Source organism: Falco naumanni, chromosome 7, assembly GCF_017639655.2.
Source record: "Falco naumanni isolate bFalNau1 chromosome 7, bFalNau1.pat, whole genome shotgun sequence".
Lineage (NCBI taxonomy): Eukaryota > Metazoa > Chordata > Aves > Falconiformes > Falconidae > Falco > Falco naumanni.
The window spans coordinates 42,871,166-42,895,115 of NC_054060.1; the positions used below are offsets into that span (position 1 = coordinate 42,871,166).

At 41.3% G+C, this 23,950-nt stretch overlaps 1 protein-coding gene across 2 annotated transcripts in view; it reads left to right on the forward strand.

Moving 5' to 3' along the window:
* Nucleotides 1-1,089: 1,089 nt before the first annotated feature.
* The window catches only part of TTC7B (tetratricopeptide repeat domain 7B), a 144,108-nt gene continuing 121,247 nt past the window's right edge, over nucleotides 1,090-23,950 (forward strand). Inside the window, exons 1-3 of one of the 2 annotated variants that reach the window (XM_040601428.1) lie at nucleotides 1,090-1,393; nucleotides 22,173-22,327; nucleotides 23,463-23,631. In XM_040601428.1, coding sequence (XP_040457362.1) covers nucleotides 1,273-1,393; nucleotides 22,173-22,327; nucleotides 23,463-23,631 — 445 coding nt within the window. In that variant the 5' untranslated portion in view covers nucleotides 1,090-1,272. The remainder of the gene's footprint in view (nucleotides 1,394-22,172; nucleotides 22,328-23,462; nucleotides 23,632-23,950) is intronic. The other variant, XM_040601427.1, reaches the window with a different exon arrangement.

Below are 23,950 nucleotides of genomic sequence, written 5' to 3' on the forward strand. Positions count from 1 at the left end.
GGGAGGATTGGAGTGGGAGAGATGGTGTAAGGAAAAATGGTTGACCAATATATCTTAAGTTACTTTTCTGTAATTTAATTTTACATCCTTTTCAGACACCAGGTATCTCTGTACCTTTGAGCAAGCCAGTTATCTCCTCTTAATAAGCAGAGTGTTTCTCGCAGAGTACATGTATGCTGCAGTCTGTGCCAAGGGTTCACTAAACAGGCCCATTTCCAGCAACCAACGCTTTGTTTCATTTTGAAAAATAAGTGGCAATTGACAAAGTATGCAGGATCAGACTTCGGGATCACTTTTACGCTGTTCATTCCAGCTCAATTGCTTTATATGATTATCGGTCACTTACAATGGCATCTTCTCAGAGCAGTCTTAGGTGCGTGCACGTTCCGTTAACGTTAAAGCAGATTTCCCCATTGTTCCAATGCATTTGGAAATACACAGATTCTTTTTGCATAGCTGTCTTGCTTCAGGAGTAGTAGCTGGCGGGATAACGTGCCTGATGAACTGTTAGGGAAATATTTTGATACTATTCTTTTGCTGGTAGCATTTACTGAATTGATGTGTTCAGTGCTAACAAAATGTGCTAAAATTGGTGTGAATAAACACAAATAATCTTCATAAGCAAACGAACTCTTCAGAAGTTGAAATATTAGTTTTTATAGTCTTATGTGTAAAAGAATGAGTAATCACGAGATCAGAGGTTTTGAATTATCGTTCCTTTCCTGCCTCATTTTTCATTTAATCGCCTTCGCTCCCCAGTAAGACGCCATGCTGTGAGCCGTTCGGCGTTCTCTGATCCCTACACCGCGCACTGGCAGAAAGCGCTTTCACCGATTTCTTCTTTTGCTGTTGCAGTAGGCGAGCCCCGCTCCGCTCCCGCGCTGCGCCATTGCACCGCTGCCGGCCGGGCCGCTCCGCTCCGCTCTTTGGAACCCTCCCCCCTCCCGCGGGCAGCCGGGCGGGCCCTGTCCGCGCACAGCCGCGGCGGACGCTGCCGCCTCAGGCCGCGGCCACGCCCCCGCCGCCACGCCCCGCCCCGCGCCGCCCGGCGCCGCCACGCCCCGCGTCGCCCGGCAGGGGGCGCCACGCCCGCCGCTCGGCCGCCAGCGCGGCGCGGGCCGCAGCCCTCAAGTTCCGCCGCTTCGGTCGCTGCTGCCGCCGCCCAGGCGCCCGGCGCCGCCGCCGTCCTTTGCCGGCTCCGGCTCCGGCCCCGGTCCCGGCTCCTTCCCGCCGCACCGGCCCTTTCCCCCGCCGGGGCCCGCGGGCCCGGCCATGGCCACCAAGAAGGCGGGCTCGCGGCTGGAGACGGAGATCGAGCGGTGCCGCTCCGAGTGCCAGTGGGAGCGGATCCCCGAGCTCGTCAAGCAGCTCTCGGCCAAGCTCATCGCTAACGGTGCGGCGCGGGGAGGCAGGCCGCGGCGGGGGGGCGGCCGGCGGGGCTCTCTTACGCCGGGCTCGGCAGGTGCAGCCGGGCGGGCCGGCGTGAGGGGCCTGCGGGCCGCCCCGCGGTGCCCGGGGAGGCGGCGGGGCGCGAGGGCCGCTGGAGGGGCGTGGGGCGGGTCGGGGCGGCCCGGCCGGCGCGGCCCCGCGGAGCAGGAGCCCCGGGGCGGGGAGGCGGCGGCGCCCAGGGCCCGACCCCGGCGTGCGGGGCGCCTCGGCCGGCGGCCCTGGCAGGGGAGCTGGGGCGCTCGCCCCCGCCTCCAGCACCCCCGGCGCCGGAGGGAGGCCGCGCTTCGCCTCGCCGGCGGCGGGGCCGTGTGGATTTACGTCCTGGGCTGCTGAGCAGTCCGGTGCCTTACCGGGAGTGCTGCGGCTTTGCGGGCACACACACTGACAGCGTGCATAAGGCTCTGAATGCCCTTCTGGCTGCTGTGCACGGCCGGAGCGTCTGTGCCCAGCCTGTCCTGTGAAGGCTTCTGTCCTTTCTTGAAAACGTACCTCAGCAATATAGCGCGGCTTCGTTTATTTTCTTGTGAAAACGCCAAGTGGTTTGCTTGGCTCTCTTGGTTCTTACCTCGCAAACTTTTAAACGTTTAGCTGAAGGAGGTGGAAAGCAGTGCTTCATGCTGAGGTATGGAAGTGCCTGACAAACGGGAGATGCAGGGAAGTCCTCTTTGGCGTGGATGCCTTCCTTCTGTTCGTGAGAAGGGAGGTGGGGATGGTGTGTGTCTTTCTGGGCTCGCTCGTTTGCTTGAGGTGGAGCCGGGGGTATTTTTCGAGAGAAATCAAGTCTGCAGAGGCAGAACTTGGGGTGAATTCAGAGGTAACAAGTTAACAGAGAGAGATGATGAGGTGTAAGGTTGGTGTCACTGGCGGTATGTTGCAAAAGCAGCGATAGCTTTGCGTGCTTAGCCAAGGAAGAAAACTGCGTGATTCAGCTCTATAGAAATACAGATACAGGAAAAGTCTGGATCAAAGTAAAGAGAAGAGAGAGAATTTAAGAATAAATGGCTGGGTAGTAGATAACCTTACACGCACTGGCCTTAAGAACAACTGGGTGATGATCCTGAAACACACTGGTATTACACTAACTAAAAATAAACACAAGTGAAAAGATGGAAGGTATTATGTTTAGTTTTAGGACGTGCTTCATTGGGTTACAGACTATGAACAAGCTAGAGATCAATTCAGGCAAAGGCAAATGTTTTTTGGCTGTCTGGCTGAGAAGTGTGTTCTTCATAGCTTTAAGATACGCTAAGGTATTTCAGACAGGTAGGGAGAGCTAGGCGGACAATGTTATTGACAGTTCGACTTAAATTTCTCTGACCTGAATACTTTTTACCTAACAAGCATATCAGAGAAGATTGTGTAGTCTGCTTAACTTCACACTTAAGTGACTTTCCTATTATGGTAACTTACAGATTGTGTACCACTCAAAATACAAATTATTGGAACATTTCCTGATCTTTACAACACGGGAAAGCATCATATGTAGATTTTGTTTCTTTCTGGCAGCACAGGAATGATTAAGTCAATGTTGATGGTTTCCAAGTTCTAGCTAACTGAGAACAGTAACAATCACTAAGCTAAGTGATCATAAGGGATTCTTTCTTTTGTGGTGGATTAACACAGGAAGAGAGTAATTTATTGAATGAAGTACCTGCCCCTGCTGTTGAGAGTGTCTAAAACTGTAAGTTTTTGTTCTAGATCCTGGCGTACCTAACAGTTTGCAGGCCACGGTTATCAGCTAGTGAGACTATGAAGGAGAGGCAATGTCTCCGTTCCACCTGTGAAGAGAGATATGAACTGAAAGGCACCCTAATGCATATCGACGTTGTTAGTTAATCTGAAGCAATTAATTGAAGAAAAAGTACTCAGAACTTTACTGCTTCCTTCTGTAGTAATGTTTAGTTTTACAAATCAGCTAGGGAATGTATACTGTAAGGTCTGGTTTTTGGCTGAATGTGTACAGTATGTCATAGGAGTGATTTAAAGGTCTGAGAGGAAGAAAAAGAGGGGAGACGATCTTCATTCTGTCCATGTATTGGTGTGTAGGGAACTGGCTCAGACTCTTGAATACTGGAGCATTTTAACTGAGGATATCAACGTTGCTAGGAATACATTTTATTGCCCTTTGAACACAGATGGGAAAGAGTCCTTTGGGGAAGCCCTCTTGTAATCTCTTCAGTCTTGCACTATTGCAAAAGAATAGATTGTTACTTCACCAGGACTTAATTACTCTTCTGTTTGGAGATGGGGCTTAGAGAACTCGACAGAAATTTTAATGGGCTGGATTATTATTTGGGCTGTCTTGCATTGATAGAGTATTTTCTAGTATCAAGTTCCCATCCCTTTAAGCTTGCAACCCAAATTAGATGAAGGAAGAAATAGCAATGACAGCTCCCAGGATGAAGGTCTGTGTGGATGCATAAGGCAATAGTACATACTTCTGGAGAAGCGCATCACTTGAGAGGTGCAGTATTCTGCGTGGACTTGGTTATTGTATTGCTTATTCTGTTCTGCTGGTGGATCCTGTCTACTCCCTCGTAGAATTACGAGTCTGTATAAAACCTGACAGTGGATCAAATATAAATGACAGTTTTATGTAGGATTTTGAATGCACAAAAATGACACTTACTAGAACTAATTTCTGCATCTGATGGATCTTATTTGAAAGGCTTTGTGAGCTTACTGAGCTTTAAGGTAAAGAGTGAAGACAAATGTTAATGGATTGGTCACCACCTTTGGTATTCCATAAATAATAGCCACAATTTGGAGCATGGAAGGTGCGTGCTCTGTGTCAAGCTGGTGACTTGCATTTTATTTCCACAGAGGATAGACAGATGAAAGAAGGTTCTTTAATCTAACTCGGCATTGTCAGGCACTTACCCATTGCATTTTCCTGCTTCAGAACCAGGATTCAGCAGCAGTGGTGAGATTCAGGCCATTTGTGCTCAAATCTCTATTTGAGCTCTTGCTTCATCAGCACTCCTGTAAGAGATTGGGTCAAAGCTGTTACATGCAGGTGTGGTGGGCTGGCCTTGGTTAACAGCAAATGCCCACTCAGTTGCTTAGTCTCTCCCCTTCCTTAGTGGGGCAGGGGCAGCAAATAGGATGAGAAGACTTGTAGCTTCAGAGGAAGACAGGGAGATCACTTACTAATTACTGTTGTGGGCAAAACAGGCTCAACTTGGGGAAAATTAATTTAATTTGTTGCCAGTTAAAATAGATTCAGGTAGTAAGAAACAGAAAGACAGACATGAAAGCCACACTTTTCATCCCCCCTTTCCCAGGCTAACTTCATTCCTGTGACTCTCCCCATGTGGTGCAGTGGGCAAAAGGGTTACAGTCAGCGCGAGGTGGTTTCTTTCCACTGGTCTTTCCTTCTCACGTTTTTCCTCTGCTCTGCTCTGGCGTGGGCTCCCTGCTGGCTGCAGTCCTTCAGGAAAAAAAACAACCCTGCTCTGGCACAGGCTGTCCATGTGCCGCAGTTACTTCAGGGCATATCCACCTGCTCCAGCTTGGGTCCTCCCTAGGCTGCAGGGTTGGATATCTATCTGCTCCAGCACAGTGGAGCACTTTCTCCCCCTCCTTCTTTGACCTTGGTGTTCCCTTTGCTGTTTCTCACTCCTTTTGTTCCCTCCTCCTCCTCCCTGTGGCATATTCTGCCCTTTCTTAAATGTGCTTTCCCAGACGTGCTGTCACCATGGCTGAAGGGCTCAGCTGTGCCTTGCTGTGGGCCTGGTGGACCTGCTGGGCCTTGGACAGGGCAGCCCTAGGCCTCTTCCCACGGGGCCACTCCTGGAGCCCCGCCGCTGCCAGCACCTTGCCATTTACACCCCGTACAGTAGGATTTACAAAAATTGTAGCAGCTGGCGTAGAAATCATCATGCTGCTCTGAGGTTCACAAAGATGTGGTCGTTGGCTAGCCTGGAGGCTGTTTGGTTGCAAGAAAGGTGCTGTCCTGAGGTGTTCACATCCTGTGTATCACATCTGAAATGGAACTGAGAGAAACCCCAAGTTGTTTAGAAATAAATCTCTTTCCATTGATGAAACTTTAAGTGTTTTCAACTAGTCTAACTTACAGGAAAAGACTCCTGTAAGAAAATGATATGAAGAAATTTTGATTTGTTTGTTGAATTTTGTCTAATATTGCTGATGAACAGCATGGTGGCAAAGCATGGTCGTGAGAATTAGCAAAACTGCAAGTACCAAATTAACTTGTTCACAGATTATTGGAAGAGGTAAAATAGTAAATGGTGAATATCTGAGATTAATGAGAATGTATTTTTAAGTGTACCCAGAACTGGGAAGCATTGGCTATGTGATTCTTTTATATTTTAAGCCAATCTGAATGGGCTTTATTTAATATTTATTAAATAAAGGACTTAATCTGTAAGACAACCATGTACAACTTCATTTGGAAAACTTGGTTGGCATCAAAAGCACAGTTGTGTGAATGAAATACATAAGAGAGATATTTTCTCTGAGACCACAGTTTACTGTAGCAGTCCCCAAAATAACTGGTGATGACCACAACACTCTGGTATTAATGATCACATATACTTTAATGTTGAAACTTATGAAATACCAGTGATGATTTTTTTCAGTAAGTTTATCAAAACATGTTGGTCTTACAGACAACCATTGAAGTGTTCAGGTTTATGAAGGTTGTGTTTTGAAACCTCTCTGCTACAGTTTTAATGAGAGTATTGTGTCATTCATACCTTTGGGATTTGGGATTCTCAGGGTGCCTGGAATTTTGTGGTGTTTGAATGATAATTTTGGAAGCTAGCAATGACATTTCAAAGCTGATTGCAAGTTAGTCGTGAGTTTTTGATGAAACAGTAGCATCTTGAAGGAAGCAGCTACAATGGACTTAAGTATGAAGGTTGTGTCTGCTCAGAGAGTTTCCAGGACATTAGTGCTCTAATGCTTTCTTTCCTTCCTTTGAAAACACAGTGAGGAAACCTCAGGTCAGTTCAGTGGCAAACCTGAATGGATAAAATAAAGAATCCATGAATTTCCACGGGTATTTCCGGTCATTCATTGCTTCTGTAATTGTAATATGACCTTGCTCAAGTTCAGTGAGATGTGTGGCTCTGTCTGAAAAAGCACCGAGGAGGTGAATTTTTATAGTTCAAGTGAAGTGGAATGATGTAGTTAGCCAGTATTGCATTACTGTGGGAAGAGAATGCATGCTCTGGAAGTTTGCAGACCTGTATGCTGCCAAGAGCATTGTGACCTTACCATGAAAGCAGAATGTTACCAACAGGTTATCAAGTTTGGTGATGGAGATACACTAGCCTTTTAACACACTGCTTTCTTACTAATTTAATTTCTTACTACCATTATATCCCATTTCTGTTTGTTGCTCTTTTGTTTTGTGTGTGATCTTTTCTCTGACTGCCTTTCCTCTCAACACCTTGTTTCTATAGTTTCTTACTATGTCTTTCCTGCTATTTAACGTTGCAGAATAAGGGAGCAGAGAAGCAAACCCAAAGGAACAGGAAGTATTTTACATGTCTGTTTTTTGTTTATCACTTTCTATGCTACTTCTTTGCCTGGACATAAGTAGCAGGAATAGAAACATCTTATCAGTTTTCATGTGTTTTGCTCCCTTGTGAAATACAAGACCTCAGATGTATGGTTAAAGCTTATTCTTAAACTAGGGATTTCTAAACCTCTTAGGACTCATGCCCTACTTAGAAGGTGTTTATCAAATTTGTTTGGTTTTAATACATACAGTGTGTAATGCAATTTATACATGAAAGCTTTCTGAAGAGATCTACCTCTCTACCAGAGAAGTTTGTAGACTGTGATGTGAAATGCCTTTGCATTTCGACAAAAGTAGAAATTAACTCTCTCTTCATTTGATTTTTGTTTTCCTTCTGTTGCGTTCACTATCGTATTTAAAGAACAGGCATACTAAGGACAAACATTTTTCTGAATGAAGACCAAAGATGGTGACAGTACTAAGATGTGTTATCTTATTTTTTGACTGACAACTTTGATTCTTCAGATAGCCAGGAGTGTTACAACAGTGTAAGTGGTAGGTCTGCTGCTTGTATTCCAACTGACTTTTCATCTGGAAGAGAAAATGCTAGCATAGTCAATATGATCTCACAGGTAACCAAGCTGGTTTAACACCTTGCTGCTATTGCATGTAGGAGCTCTTCCTACCTTCCCTTAAGCTGTTCCTTCTTTATGGAGTCTCTCCCAGTTATGTGTTCCTGGCCTCTCCCTTGTGTTTATGAGCACCAGAGGTAGGACTTACTGTGCTGGACCAGCAGAAAACTCTATGCTCCTGTTTCTGGGGTTAGCTTCTGCTGGCTTACTGAGCTCTTTTGCCTCCCACAGGTCTGAAGAATGTAACAGCTAGTGGAAAATGAACAGTGGCAGCAGCCAGTGAAGGGCAAAGGCGAGGGGAACTTTCTTCTTCTCCTGTGAGCAAGCATGTAATTGGTCTAAGTGGAATGAACTAAGTACTTCTGGTTATTTGGAGCTTATGTCTGCTTGCATTTATAAGGATACTGCTAATTTCTAAAATAATTACATTCATAGTACACATCTCATATGTTAATGTTAGGTTGATTGCATTCTGTTGCTTTGTTTGAAAGTTACAAGAAGAAATGGTAGCCTGACTTATCAGTGTATATATACTGGTATATGTCTGTATTATAGCTGCTCTAGGTTCCTTTAACCTAACTTGAAGGGTTAAAGGTTAGTATTAACTTTTCTGTAGGGAAATAAGTTCATTAGCATAAACTCAGGTTCATTGATACTGCTTCTGTTTGAGTTTTATTTGCATGGTAGGAAAGAAGGCACAGAGGGTCCTTAACCACACCAAATGTGGGCCATTCTCTTCCCTGCCAAATCTGGGCCATTCCTGCTTCTCACAAATCTGTCTTCTAAATAATAAGAATTTAGAATTTGATGGTTAGTTCCTCTGCAATTTTCTCTGCACTGAACACAATTTAGTTGGTGATCTGATGAGGAGAGACCGAAGACAATAATTCTGTAAAAAGCAAAGTGGCAGGATGTTGAGATAAATTGGAGAGGGCAAGGATATCTGGCCAATAGTGCTGTGTTTGTTGGTAGCAAGACCTTTCATCATTGGAGAGCATTTGATCTCTGCTCCAGGCACTGGAGGAAGAGTGCTGAATCTGGGAATTTCTCTGGTGTCAGCAAATGTGTGGCAGAATGCATAGTGGCAGTTAGTAAGCTGCTCTGATCAGAGATGTTATCAGTTGCTCTATTGCTTCGGGAGATGTATGAGTTTCTGCAGGTTCCCACCCCACTGATGATCTGTGTGTGGTTGGTGTGATTCCACTCAGAATGTGTATGCATAGACAGAAATCCTTTACTGTAATCTCACATTATCTTCAAGAGAAGGGAATGCATGAAAGGTGGTAGGCTTTTTTTAAATGTAGTTGTAAAGTAATTTTAAATATCCATTTTACAGATTTTGCTACAGCTTTGTAGTGTGGTGCTGTTTTTTCCAACAGGATTGTGATTCATTCAGTTCACAGAATAGACTGGTCTCTGGAGATAGAGCTGTAAATTTGAAGGCCAGAATCAAATATTTCGTCAAGTCATTCATTCTGTCTTTATAATTATCTTGATCACTGCCTGTGGAATTACCACATAAGAAATATGTAATATTGTAGTAGGAAGAAAGCTGCTTGCCTTAAGCACTCTTTACTAATTTCATCACCCATATTAGTATTCTGTAGAGATGGCATATTAACAATGATTAATCAACAACTTGAGTTTTGATACAGCTGCTCTACAACAGATGTTTCTGGTGTGTGACTTGTAAAGGGCAGTAAAGCAAAGGAAGAACTTTGAAGTATATGCTTGTATTTTCTGGAAAAGAGGGAGATGATCAGGATCTGACCCTAGCAGATACTTAGGACCTGCTTTTTTGATAATTGAAAGTAGATCCTGAATGTTTAAGCTGCACTGAAACAAAGGAGGAAATAAAAGAGGACTTCCATGTTACAGTATTTGGCAAATGCTGCTCCTCTACTGTTAAGTTCCCTGTGTAAGCATTTAATCTGAAATTAATCTGAAATTGTGAATCGTTCTGTTTTGGTTACTCCCTTGGCTATACGAATTAGAGTTTCCCCTTTATTAGAATAAAGGAGTAGGCTTTTCAGCCTTGAGCTTGTTAGGTGCTGGACCCCTGCTGCAGACAGCTGCTTGGGGTGCTGACGTCCCGAGGTGGAGGGTGTTGACAGGTTTCACAGAAGACTTATCTGTTCTTTTCCCAAAAGGAAGTGTAAAGATCCTTCATTTCACAGAAAGTGGGTGGGAAATCCCTTTGGCTCCAGACAAATTCTGAATGCAGCTCACCTGAGCCCAGTAACCTGTTTTATCTCCATAAAACTTTTGCAAAGGCAACCAAGATATGAAAACACCAGCAACTTCCAGGCTCTCCCCTATTTTTTTCTGCAGTTAGTTATGTGAACAAGTTGTTGCTTATCTTTCAACTGTGTCTTGTTTCAAATTCAGGTTTGCCTGGCCTTTGCTTCCAGTCATGCTTCTGTTTTTCTTTTTACTATTTAGTTACAGTCTGTACCTTAATGGAGAGAAAATGCTGTGCATTAATCCAGGCTGTGATGAGATTGGTTTAGAGCTGGGTTTAAGGACTGGCAGAAGTAGGGACCTACTGCTTTTAAAACAGGTGATAGAATTAAAAAAACAAACAAACAATGAAGTTGCTAAAAGATGCTTTCTGTCTTAAAACTGGTGGTTATGTCCCTGAGACAATCATCTCTGAGAGTGACGTGTAGGTTACTGCCTTTAGGAATTTACTTGGGCTTTCCCAGATGCATCTGGCAGGGTGAAGAGTGTGGGGTGTGGGGTGGGATGAGAAGAGGCTGTTTTTTGTGAGTGACTGGCTTTTGGAAATCCTAGGGAAGTGCATGATCTCCTCTTCTGGGGAACAGAGGCACATCTGTGTGTTTTCATCTTGAGCTTCGGGTCATCTCATAGATGAAAAACTTCCCTCTTCTGACCTGATAATTAATCACTGATTAATACGGAGAAGGGAGTGAATATGCAAATCAAAACCTCTGGATGGTGAGGTTTAGGAGTAAGGAAGTGTTCCTGCTGTATAAGAAGATGGGCAGAGTCACAGAGTCAGGATTTCTTCAGTCTCTTATTTCTTCTTTTTTTGTCAGCTATTTTGTTTACCTTCTTGGGAGAACAAAAACTGGATTCCATTGTCATCATCTGTCAAATTTGCACTGTTTTGCAATGTAGCTGTTTGGTGGAACATGGACAAGAGCCATTGTCCCCATGACATGATTTGGTTTTTGCCTTCCATCTACGTAGTCTACAGTCTGTTGTTGTTGTTAGTAGTGACAGAAGAACTGGTTTGTCCTTTGAGAAACAAATCATGGCAAAAAGCAAGATCGAAAAGAATTCCTAGATATCACAGTGTGTGCTTTTCCTGTTCTCCAAGTCACTCTTTGATCTTCTTTGTAACCTAAACAAAACGTACATGGAAAGAAGCTAAATTCTGATCGTTCTCCCCCAGTGTGGTTACTAGAACTGTTCCCAGTTAAACACACAAAGATGATGGTGATCCTCTTTCCCACACTTTGTGCTTCTCAGGCTTGGGTATGACCTGCATTCTTATTTATTAGTTTTACATTGCATTTGACTGAATGGGCCAAGTTAAATTCAAACGTTAACCATCAATAATCTAGATGATACATTGTGGCTGCCCAGGCTTGATTATTTACTGTTCTGATGGTCTTAACATTTCACAAAATTTGGGAGGTTGAATATATATATTTCAAAAAGCCATAAAAATAACATGATTTGAAACAATTGCTGCAATTTTCTGTTCTTCTTAATATATGCCCTCATAAAATAAATCTCTGTAGTAGTGGTACTTTGGAAGTAAATTTGCATATGCACAAATAGTCTGGGAAGCCTGTATTTTTCTTCAAAGTGAGTTTTGGCTGTCAAGCAGGAAAATTGCCTAGATACTGCATAGCTGCACAGTAAAAGGGTGCCATGCCTTACAGGGGCAGAGGAGTGAATGACCATGTATAATTAAGGGTGTTAATAAGTAGAATTAAGTTTCTTTGAGCAGGTGACTGTTTTCTGTTTCTGGTTTTACATGTGTATTGTCTGCATCAGTCTGCAGCCTTTTTGCCAGTAGTGCGTGTTGGGCTGCACATGTTCTCTAGCTACGCTTCTACTGTCCCCAGAGACCTGACTGGACAAGATCCTGGGCAACCTGCTCTAGTTGATCTTGCTTGAAGCAGGGGTGTTGGACTGGATGATCTCCAGAGGTCGTTTTCAACCTCAGCCATCCTGGGATCTGTGAATTCTGGCTACTTAGTAGTTAGTGTTGGAATCATACGTGACATCTCTATAACCATATATTGTTTTTCTTTTCAGTAATGTAAACCTTATAAAAATCTAAGATTAGTTTTAACATTCATTTTCATTTAAGTAACTTCTGCTCAGTGTACCTTGAATGAGTACTTGGAGACTTCTGCTAATACTCCTCTTCAGGTACAGCCATTGCTCTTAATGACTGTTACATGCATTATGAACAAAGCAAATGTCTCTGTTTTAAGTGTATGGCCAACTTGTTTCCAGTTAGAAAACAAGTTTTATGCTGTTTCTGCCAGATGAATATGAAATCAGCTCTGGATCCAGGATTTCCAGATCCTCCTCTGGAAGAAATCTCCATTTCAAAGTGGCCTTCTAATAAATGTTCTGTGGGATGCTATAAGATTTTTCTCATCTTCAGCTGATTTTACAGAAACTTTACTCTGAAATTTTTGCCTGGGTACTATATGGAGCAGTTGACCGCTTTGTGATCCTTCTTGGTGCATCCCACTTCTGGATAAAAATTCCTCTGCTTTTTAGATTTAGGTGTGATGATAATCCAACATGTTTCAGGAAGTCTGAGGAAAAATCCTCTCCAAATAATGCAACATGCAGCCCTTCGGGTACTCTGAGTCTTCAGTTTTACCTTTAGAGAGTAAGACTTCCAGGGATTGAGTAGGAGGAGTTTCCTTTCTCACTCCCAAGCTAGTTTCTCTCAGGAAAGATTTGAAGCACCAGAACGGGGATTACAAGGCGAGTCTCAACTTGCTGGAATCCTGCACATAAATTTATGGTCCCGTTGGGATGATGGAAATATCATACTTGTTGTCTTTACTCCTTGACCCTTTCCTCCCCTGCTTTTTTTTTTAAATTATTTTTAGTCCTGAGTTAAGATGCGAGGTTTTTATTTCTTTCTCTTTCTGGAATTCAGTATGGGGCAGGTGAAGCAGCAGCGTCGTTTGTTCTTACAACTCCATGCTTCATCTAATTGATCTCACCTCATGCAGTATCTTCATTTGGAACTAACAGTAACTGTGATCTTTTGACTTCAATGCATTTGGACAATTGTGCTTTTTAAGAGTCTGAAATATGTTACCTGAAATACTGAAGATTTTGGTGGAGAGTGGGTGAAGTGATACAACATGCTTCTAAATCTGTTATCTGCTTGCTTACAAGGAAAGATTGTTTGGCCAGTCACCTCAGGTTCTGTAGCTAGTTTGCTCTGTTTCCTATTCCTAAATACCTCCTATACAAATTCAGATCCTCAGGGTTTGAGATTGAGCCTCTTTGCTTAAATCTTTGTGGCAGACTTTATACTAATTCAGCACATTTTGCTTGCAGCTGTGTATCTCAGAAAAGAGTGCAAAAAAGTACTAAAAATGCTTTTTTAATCTATGACATTTGTCATACAAGGAAGAAAACAATGGTTTTCCCCATACTCTTTCTCACATTAGATCTTGAGCTGTCAAGGCTCCATAGATCTTTGTTAGCACAGGATCGTGAGTATTCTTGCCAGTGTACACAGCAGTAGGACATGAATGTTTCATTGCAGAGGAACATCTTGTGCATGGAGCCTTGATACCAGGAACAGGGTTGTTGACAGTTGTTGCCACAGAGGTGATAGCAGCTATGCTATCTGTGAGAGGAGTGCTTGCGTTGTGGCTTTCAAGTGTATCTATATATAATTATCAGGCTTTTTAAAAAAAATGTTACATTTTCTGCATTAATATTAGGAACACTTGAGAAACCACATAGGTAGTAGTTGTGGCCTAGATAACCTTCAATGTTTTGCTTTGTTTTTTATCCAAGAGAGACAGAGCTCCAAATCTGTATCCTGTTTGAGCTTGTTTTTTGTTGTTTTTGTTTTTTTTTTTTTCTGTGTGCAGTTTTGCCATTCTTTCGTTTCTCTCCCCTTCTCCCTAAGCTTACTTTTAGAAAGGAATTTAGAGCTACATATTCCTGTAACCTAGGCTGCTAACAAACCCAGGGTTCTTCAGCAAATACCTGGAGGTTGTGATAGCATTCATTAGGAAACTGATTGTTTTGTATTTTAGCAGGTGATGCAGTGGATGATTAAAGATGAACCATGTTTTTAAGCTAGTAGTAATAAATATTCTTCATCATTCTTGAGCCAAGATAAAAGAAGATTAGTCCTCTGTTTTAATTCACTGTTTTTCTGCGAGTAACTGCTTCAAATCCCAATAGTGTGGTAACAATTTTGCTTCAAAAAGCAGATGTTAAAAATCAAGTAGCAAAGCAGCTGTCATTATATTTTTAGACACCATTTTACGAAGACATGTCATCATGTGCCCACCCTGTATTTATGCCAGCCTTTATTCTTATTTTGAAGATGGTTAGGGTTGATCCATATTGCAAAGAGGGATATCCATGCCTGCACAACTTTCTTCTCAAGACATTATGTATGAGTGTGTCTAAGCTTTCTCAAAGCTGAAAGAAAACAGCTTGCATGTATTGAAATGTCTGGGTTTTTTGCTTTTGCTTTCAGTGCTAACAGAAATGGATATTTTACCTAAAGTATCCTTCATTTTATCTTGCAGTTAGTTCCAAGGTGCTCAGACTTGTTGCTTATTATAGGCAGGTGGATTATTTCAACAGTACTATGATGTTGCAGAAACAAATGGGCAAGCTAGGCTGTCCTTCTCTCGTTAAGAAATGATTCTGCAATACAGTTGTGATAGAAATTGTCAAATACTTCCTAACTTTGCTAAGTAATTGTTGATGAACTCTTCAGTGGAGGAATGGATGAATAAGAGGGAGTCTTTCCTTTCATCAAGAATTTTATATTTATTCGTAACTATCTCAGTTTTCCAAAAGTGGGAAACCAGTTTTCATGGTATCGCAACTGTTTACTAACAGTTCTTTTTTTCCTTTGAAACATCTATTTAGACTGTCTGAAACAATGCTAGACTTCAAGGTGTCAGAAAACTTTACAGAGTTTAAATCTGTCTTTATAAAGTGTCTTACAAAAGAATATAATCTAGATCACTCATACTGTGCTGGAAGAAAAAGAAAAGCAATTTCTTTGCAAAAATTACATGCGTTATTTCAGGATGTCTTTAAGGGATAGCTAAAACTGATTAAAAACTCTGCTATATGGTTTCATAAACAGTTTCTTTCAGAAATGTCCACATAATTGGAATTTTGTTGTAAGCACTGTGGAGGCTCAATCTTACTGGCACAGAGTGGTTGACATGCCTCGGGCCAATGCTTTCTTAATAAAGTGCTCTCTCAGTCATAATTTGATTTAAAAATTTGTTGCCAATGTCTGGCCCCAACTGGCTGACTTAGCAGATGAGTGACTCAGTAAATAAGAAAAGCCTGCTTTGCAGTAGCTTTTATGGTTTGCATTCTGTGACCTGTTGTCTTTCAGTGCTAGTCACCAGCAGCTGAGCGAGTGCAGCGCTCCTGTGATGAAAGCCAGTCTGACAGTCTAACTTTCTCTGATGGTGCGGTGTCTCATGATATATAGCAGTGGTACAGGGAAAGGGTGAGTTGTGCTGTATATGGGTGACCTAGAAGAACACCTTTTGTTTTGATGGTTAATCTGATCTGTGTGTAAGTTTCAGTTTTTGTTTTCTCCTCTCCCACCTTTCCTCTGAAGGGGAGTATGTGTAATACATGCTGCTGCACGGTGACTGTCCCTAGCTAGTGTATGGATCAGCAGCTTCTCTAACTTGCATGGATGACGGGAACAAAATATCTGGGTGCTGTAGACTATCTGTCTCATCTTAAAGGTGTCTGGATAGTTTCAGACTATGCACCAGCATGAACTTAAGGCTTTGCTTTTGCGTGTGTCCTGTATTTAGAGACAATGTCTTATTTTCTCCAGTTGTTGTCAGAGAGAAGAAACTTAGCTTAGGTTGCAGAGGGGAGGATGACAGAGGAAAGAGAGAGAGAGGCTAAATTAAATTTTCCAGAGGTGGCTTCTTGTTTGTCTCGTCTTACTTTCCCCAGTTTGAGAAATTCTGCTGTGTACAAGAGAGGAGTAATCTTACAAACTTTCTGCGGAATGTTAGATCTCTGTCTATGCCTGTCTTGTTCTACTGTGTTCCCACAAATGGGTGAGCATTAGAGCTTCTAGAGCTGGTCTTCCTCTTTCTGTGGTGTAGCTGTTGAGCGAGGGGAGTATGGCTATACTCTGCTCTTGCGTGTGCCAGTGCTGTTCTTTAAGTGAACCAGGTAAAGTGATTATTTGCCCCTTTAGTAATAGGGATGATTTCAGCACTTCGTTTTAAGAATCCTCATGCCTCAGGGAATGCATTTTCACACCTGACAGTGCAAGGTTTATTTTCATTTTCCTTAGTGTCTAACCTGTTCTTGCAAGATATCCGCTGATTTATTGTAACCATCCAAACTAGTTGTTTCATATCCTTCCATGACAATTTAGCAGAGTATATAAACAAAACATCTCTGGAGCTGGTGTGCAGTCTAGCTGTGTTTTACAACTGTCTCCATAAAGATAGATCTCCTGTATTTAACTTAAGAAATGCTTGTTACAGGAGTATGGGTGAGAAGAATTTTTGAGACCTACTTAAGGAATGCATATGAGAGGGAAGGCATGCATGATACTTTCCTCTTTGGCACGTTTGAAGTTCTGCTCTTCGAAGTGTTGAAGAATGTCAATGGTAGACCTCACTCTTTTCATTGCAAGCAGCCTTGATGATATTCCTGCTCTTGAACGAAAGCACTTTTTTTAGAGTGTCATTTGGAATCCTTGCTATGTTTGATATTCATGTTTCTTTCTTGGAAGTTTGCTCAGTGAAGCATTAAACTGAATAAAAGGAAAGAGGAATGTTGCTTGTTTGGTTTTGATGAGTACAGATCAGGAGGGAAGTATCTACTTGCACATCCCTTAAAACTTACAGTTGGACATATTTTTACTTCTTTTTAAGTTACCACTTAGTTTTGATTTTGCTAATTGTATTTTTAATCTTCATTGTCCTTCTTCGAAGTAGTTCATTACTATGGTGACCTCAAGTGTTATTTTCAAGGCCCACTCTCTGGGCTTTTTTTACCTTTTTAAAGAGGCTTGTAAACAAAAATTGTGCATTGGGAGCACTCTCTGGAATCTTCTGAATATTATTAGTAAAATACCTGCGCTGAAGGGACCCCTCAGTGACCTGTTCTTTGCAAGGCAAATATCTGCATCCTGTGAACATCTTCTGAAGCACAGTTTTGTAGGTTTGGAGCAGGCCTCTGATCTCTGAGACCCTTTCACACAGCACATGTGAAACTCCTTACACCAAAGACTAACCTGCTTTGCATTGGTGGAAAAAACCAACTGTCTTTTCTGTGCACACAGTTGGTTTCCAGCGACAGAAGAGTTGCAGGAAGTGCAGTCCTACAGAGTGTTATGCTAAAACTATCTTTGAGCAGGGTAATGTTGGTCATAATATCTGACTTTACTATTTGTTTATAATAATGCTGTGGCTATGCTAATGAAATATGGAATTTGGAATAAGGCTGTAGATTTCGTCAGTTTAATTCTTGTGGAGTCTGCAGCTTGAAACTGAAGCTATGCAAAATGTTGATTTTTATCAATTATGATAAGACTTCTGTTTGAAGGAAAAGAAAACATGCAAAAAATAAACTAACAAAATAGATGCTGAGTACCTTTAAAAATAAAGAGATCTCATTTTATCATATTGCTTCTCTTGGAGAATTTGCTTTATTGCAGCAATTGACAGTTTTCTGTACCATTTGTGCTTTTTAGTATATGTATCAGTGCTTGCAGAAAATCTGTTGATATTGATGGAAAATTACTCCATTTGATGGAAAGGTCTCATGAAATGAAGCATTATGCCGTGACAGAGGATGACTCTGTTGGGCAAAGGGAGCATATGCAAGTCTCTGATACCCAGGTGGGATGTGTCAGTGCTGAAATAGCTGGCCAGTGTCATTGCAAGGACACAGTCATGTTTTTAGAGGTCCTGGTGACTGAGGGTGATTCTTGATGACTAGAAAAAGGCACATACGACCATTTGCAAGGTCGAGAATGAGAATCCAGGGACTACAGGTGTATCAGCCTACCCTCATGCCCTGGGAAGATTAGGAAGCATATCCTGGAAACCAGCTGGAAAGATAAGGAGGAGATTTGGATCAGTTGACATGGGTTTATCAAGGACTAGCCAAGCAGATAGCTTTTTGAGACATGACTGACTATATGGATAAAGTAGGGACAGTGGATATTGTTGGCTTCAACTTTGTCTAGACTTTGGACATAGTTCCCCATAGCATATCTTGTTAAAAATACAGGTGGACTAGGAGGTAGGTGGAAAACTGGCTGGGCTCAGAGGTTTGATCACAGGTTAAAAAGACACAAAAACCAACAAACATTTGTGATGTCTTAGAAGTGGAGCCTCTCAGGGGTTGATACTGCAATCAGTACTGTTTAGTGTTTTTCTTGGTGACTTAGACATTGAGAATGTACCCTCAGTGGTTTTGTGGATGTTAGAAAACTGGGGGGAGTATATGGCTGCTGTTTAGAGTGATCTCAACAGGCTGGAGAAATGGACTAATGGCAAAATTCATCAAGTTGAGCAAATGCAAATGCCATGGTACTGTACTTGAGAAGGAATAACTGTAATAGTATAGTCTGTGGATCAACTGGCTAAAAAGCAGCTTTGCAGAAGAGGATCTGAAGGTCCTGGTGAATGACAAAGGGAGTGTGAGTTGGCAGCAAACCCATGCAGCAATGAAGACCAACTGCACACTGCGCTGTATTAGCAAGAATGTAGTCAGCAGTTTGAGAGAAATTATTATTCCCTACAGTTTGTCACTTGTGAGACCACATCTGGTCCATGAGACCGTATCTCAGCTTGGGCTCCCCAGCACAAGACAGACATTGGTATAGTAGAGCTAGCCCTGTGGAGGACCACCAAGATGATAAGGGGGTAAAAGCACGTGACCGAAGAGAACCAGCTGAGAGTGCTGCATTTGTTAAATCTTAGGAAGGGAAGACAAAGAGGGAATCCTACTGCAACCACCTCCCACCCTCACCCCCCGCCTTGGGTATGGAGGTAGCCTCTTCTCAAAAGTGTATAGTGAAAGAATCAGAAGCAGTGGACAAAAATTGCAAGAAAGGAAATGTGGAGTGGATAGCAAGGAAACAATTTTCACACTAAGATCAGTCAAATGTTGGAAAAGGTTGTCTGGAGGGTTTTTTTAATCTGTGGAAATGCTCAAAACTGAGTATGATCCTGTGTTGCCTGCCCTAATGTTGAAGTATGTTTTGAATTTCTTTTTCTTCACTTTTAAAATATCTTCTATTTTTCTTCTTTGCTGATTCAATTAAAGAGTACCCAAATCAGTGCAAATTGCTTCAAAAATTCCTGGAACTATATTATTGTGATTGTATGGGAACAAACTGGGTCCTCGTCTACTTTTATTTTGTCACAGGATTTAAGATTTCAGGTATAATACATTAGAAAAAAACTTAAAATGATAGGTGTTTTTTATAGCCTATGAACTTGAAAATGGTAGTTGTGCAGGTTACAGATGAATAGCATGGTACAGGATGATGAGCTGGGTGCAATAAAAGGGGATGTTTTTGGCTGGCTCTCTTCCTCTTCTCCAGAAGGCAAAGTGTAGTTGTTTGTCTTTGGCCAATCTCAACCTCAACCCAGTCTTCAGGCAGGCCTGTGGCTGCGGTGGGAGGCAGTCTGGGGTCTCTGGCTTGGGCCCTTTCCTAGGGCAGTGCAGTTGACGACAACTGTCAGAGCTGGTGGCTGCTGCTGTTACAAGGTAGTAGAGTGATGGAGGCAGTGGGCAAGGTATTTCAGAGCTTGGTGTTGGTCCCTCCAGGTGCTTATGCTGAGAGCATCTACTGCCCCTTTCCCTGCTTTTTACTGTGCTCTTATATAAAGTATGGGTAAAACTCATGCTGTAGTAAAGAAATATTTTTTTGTGTTTATTTTCTAAGCGTAGGAAGGACTCTGCAAGCCATATTAAGTCATAAACAGGGTCAATCCTGATAGATCAAGTGGTAAAGTCCTCTTTAGCCTGTTTCCTGCTGCAGCTAACAATGGGTCTCTTGTGCATTACCAAAACAGTTCTTATTTACTGTAGAACCTTCTCATTCTAGTTCTGTTCATAAACGTTAAATTTCCAGTGTGCAAGATGATTAGCTAACCTTCAACGCAGTATACCCTAAGGTGTATCTAAAATACTATAGTGTACAACCTTTGAGCCTTAATGTTTGTCAGAACTGAAGTTTAACTGCTCTTATTTGTTTTGTTAAAATGTACATCATATGTTTGAGATGAAAACATTTCAGTGAGACTATAAACTGATCAACTTCTTTGTTAAGGGATGTACAAATTGTATGATAGATTTACTGATGCATGTCAAAATGTGCCATTTGCCATTGAATAGGTAAAGAAAAATTTTTTTTTGCTTGGCAATTAGTGAGTAATAAAATGTCAATGTTATACTATAGGTGTATTATCAAGTGGTAGTAATATTTTAAATTTTTTTAACTGGAAATTGTGTGCATTTAATATGTATTTGAGAGATGCCAAGTGTCATGTTGTTTTGAAATGCCTCTGAAGTAACAGTGTACCAGGGAGATACTTTGTTTTCCTCTTCCTTAGCTTTCAGAGAACTGACATTTTTGGCTAGCGTGTGTGAAATCTGTATCCAGAGTGCATTGTTGTGGGGAGGATAAATTGAGCAGAAGGTGCACTGTTAAGGCAAAATAAAACACATGTGAAGAGGCATAAAGCTGCTCTTGAAAGAAGAAAGTGCATGCAGAAAGTGACACTTCAGATTATTTGGTGTTGTCTGGTGTAGGGATGAGATGAGTGTAGCTGAAGTGTCAGGAGAAACTTTGATGGGCAAAGGAATGGAACTGCTACTGCAAATTTGAGATTGATGAACTTGACAACTATGATCTGAAAGGCAGCAAGTTAAGCAGGCTGGCAACCGGGCTGCATCTGTGGTGTGGCTTGCCTTCATCTGGACCCTGAGAACTTTCCCTTCTGCAGCAGTGTTTAAACAGTAAAATGTAAGTGAATGATAGCTGAGAACAAATAAATGTCTAGATTACCATGGATATCTTTCCCAGAACACCAAATAAAAAACATAAATGGAAAAATAAGCACTCCCTTGATACTTTTGCTATTTGTCTGGTCTCTTAAACTCTCTTGAAGAAATTGTGGTTTAAGAATCAGCAGTTAGCTGGAGGTTTTAAGGAGAAAAAAATAGGGGGTTTTGTCTTAATACTTGATAAGACATATTACAGGACAGCACTGGTCCTTATAGCTTGCTGTACAATGGCATTGTACATGGCTTATATACTACTCCAAATGACACAAGGCTGAAATTTGTTGTACTTAAACAGCCAGGTAATGCTGATGCATTTATACAGCCTGAGGGAAAGCTTTGCTACAGTAACACTGACTTTTGCATGTCCTAGTTTTTCTGTCCCTTTATATAACCTCTAAGACCAGTGCTAATGGTTATAGGGTGGTGAGCTTTTTTCTGCTTTTTAGTTTTTGCCTTTCCCCATTTAAAAATCTATTTTATTTATTGTTAGTTCAAATTTCGGTTATTCAGCCATTGTTTGTGAGACATGTCCTGGTCTTTTCAATTTGCACATAGTGAGGCGATAACTTTTCCAGCTCTCTTTTCACTAGAGGAACTACTCAATGTGTTTCAGTAAAATAAGTTCAGTGGTCCTGGATAAGGGCAAGGTAGAGGATGACCAGATTACTGAATTCCAGCAAACATGCTAGCTGCAGCTTTGCTGGGATGCCTGGTATTACGTTCTACCTTCATGTCTGAGAAGTGGTGGTAAGCCTCCTAAGAAACAGACTGATAGATGAGAAATGGACTTTCATGCTGGGATGGCTGAAGCCTTAACAAGGTCTGAGTGATACCTACATTCTTACAGCCGAGATATGGGTGGTGATGAAAGGCATCGTGAGGGACATGTAACATAAAACTAGTTGCATAAATTAGTTCTATGTCAGTATTCATATTTGAAACTACAATAGGCATCTTGTGAAACACACACCATTTTTTAGGTAAAGTGAATCTCAGAAGTGTATATTGTGACATTCACAAAAATACATAATCCTTTTGAATCAAGTGTTGCTTTTTAAGGAGGAGAACAACACTGACTAGTTTAATGTCCTAAATCATTATAGCTTAGAACACAGGAGACTTGATTCTACAATGAATCAAGCAGGTAAAAGATAAATTGAAAAGTACCACGTGACTTGTGTTAAATCTGAGTACTTGACACTGTTTGTTTTGGTTAGTTTGTATTTAAAATCTGTGCAATGACTGCCTCCACTGAAATGTTAGTGAAATAAAATTCTAATATTTCATGTGTTTGGTTTTATTTACAGATGATATGGCAGAACTTCTTCTTGGGGAGTCCAAACTAGAACAATTTTTGAAGGAAAACACTCTTAAACAGAGTAGTAGTCCACGCGGCCCGCAGCCGAAGCTGACTGAGGTCAGGAAACATCTCACAGCAGCACTCGATAGAGGAAACCTAAAGGTATGTAAATCAGTCTAAGCAAGAATTAGAAAAGCTGAATTTGGCTGGAGTGCTCTACTGATTATGGAAAAATATGTGGAAAGTGCTTGTGTGGTGTTTTATTATCATTGCTATTCCCAGAACATCATCAGCACTATGCTATTTCATGGCTCTGTGTTTCTCCATGGATTTTTATTCAGTTAAATTTCTCAAATCTTCCTTCATTAGAAGAATAAGAAAATTGTCATTGACTTCTGGGATGCTTAAGTGAAATACAACCTGTTTTGTGGAAGTTTTTCTTGGAGTATATAACTATATTGTTCTTTGTAGTGTCCATTAAATAGAAGTGTTAAAAAATGCAAAATACATTACAAACTTCACAAATTTCTGTAATAGTCTCTTAAGTATTCAGGAAAGGTTCCTTAAGTTATGTTTGCAGGTGTGGAAGGTGAGGTTAATACTTGAAAGCATATTCTGTCATAACCTTTTGATGTTCTTAACCATACTGGCCCTTCTTTTACTTAACTGTTGTTGTAGCTACTAAAGCAGCTTATGTTTTCTGTACTCAATGTCCATCCTTTGAGACATCATAAGGGCCTTGTTTTGCAGTCATCCTTAATGTTTTGTTTCCTATGATTTGTGGGAGTGTTAATTTCTCCTCCTTTTCTTTCTTTGTTCCTCCATAAATTCTTTTTCAATTTATACTTTGAAATTGTGCAAATTCATAGGCTGTGGAACATATATCATTAAGTTTTGATGCTATGTTATTTTCAACTGTACTTGTGGTGTTAGAAAAAAAATCATTGGAGGAGTTGTAATGATAGGCTGCCTTTAAATAGTTCTGTCACCTGGCAAAGCTGGATTCTGACTGAGAGGTATTTCTGGTGCATGTGTAAATAAATGTGTGAATACAAAATGACTGGTAATGCTTGTTGGTAGCTTGGTGGATTGAGGTTTTGCGGATTCATCCCTTACCACAAGCTTCCCAAATATTACATGAAGAAAGAATTCTGTTGTTTTGTTGCTCTGTCCTAAGAAATACCCTGCGGATTTCTACAGTGAATATATACAGAAAATAAACCAAATATTTATCAGAAAGAATTAGGTGTGTTTTCTCAGGAAAAAAAAAACCTTTTCTTATTCCTCTTCCTTCTAGCCAGAATTCCTACAAGAAGCTAACCTTATTATGGCCAAGTTAAACTATGTGGAAGGCGATTACAAAGAAGCTCTGAACACATATGCCAGAGTTGGAGTTGATGACCTGCAGTTAGCTGCAGTGCCACCATACAGGCTACGCCTGATTGCTGAAGCATATTCTACTAAAGGTAAGATTGCTCTTTCCAGTATAATAATGTGGAAATAGTGTTTAAAAAAGTAAATTCATCTTTTGTCCGAAGGTAAAGAATTTTTTGGCACGCATATCATCAACACAGTGATGGAGTACCACATTTGCAGATAAATAAGAGGATGGTTTAGCCTCTAAATTATTCTGAGTTTGTGCTAGGTTGACAAGACTTTTACCTCAATTAATATGTTAACTGTGCTGTCACCCAATCAAATTTTTTGATGCGTGTATCCTTCCATATGTAAATGTCACAATAACTGCAGATAGATGTTAAAGTATTATCACTATTGCTGAAAGAA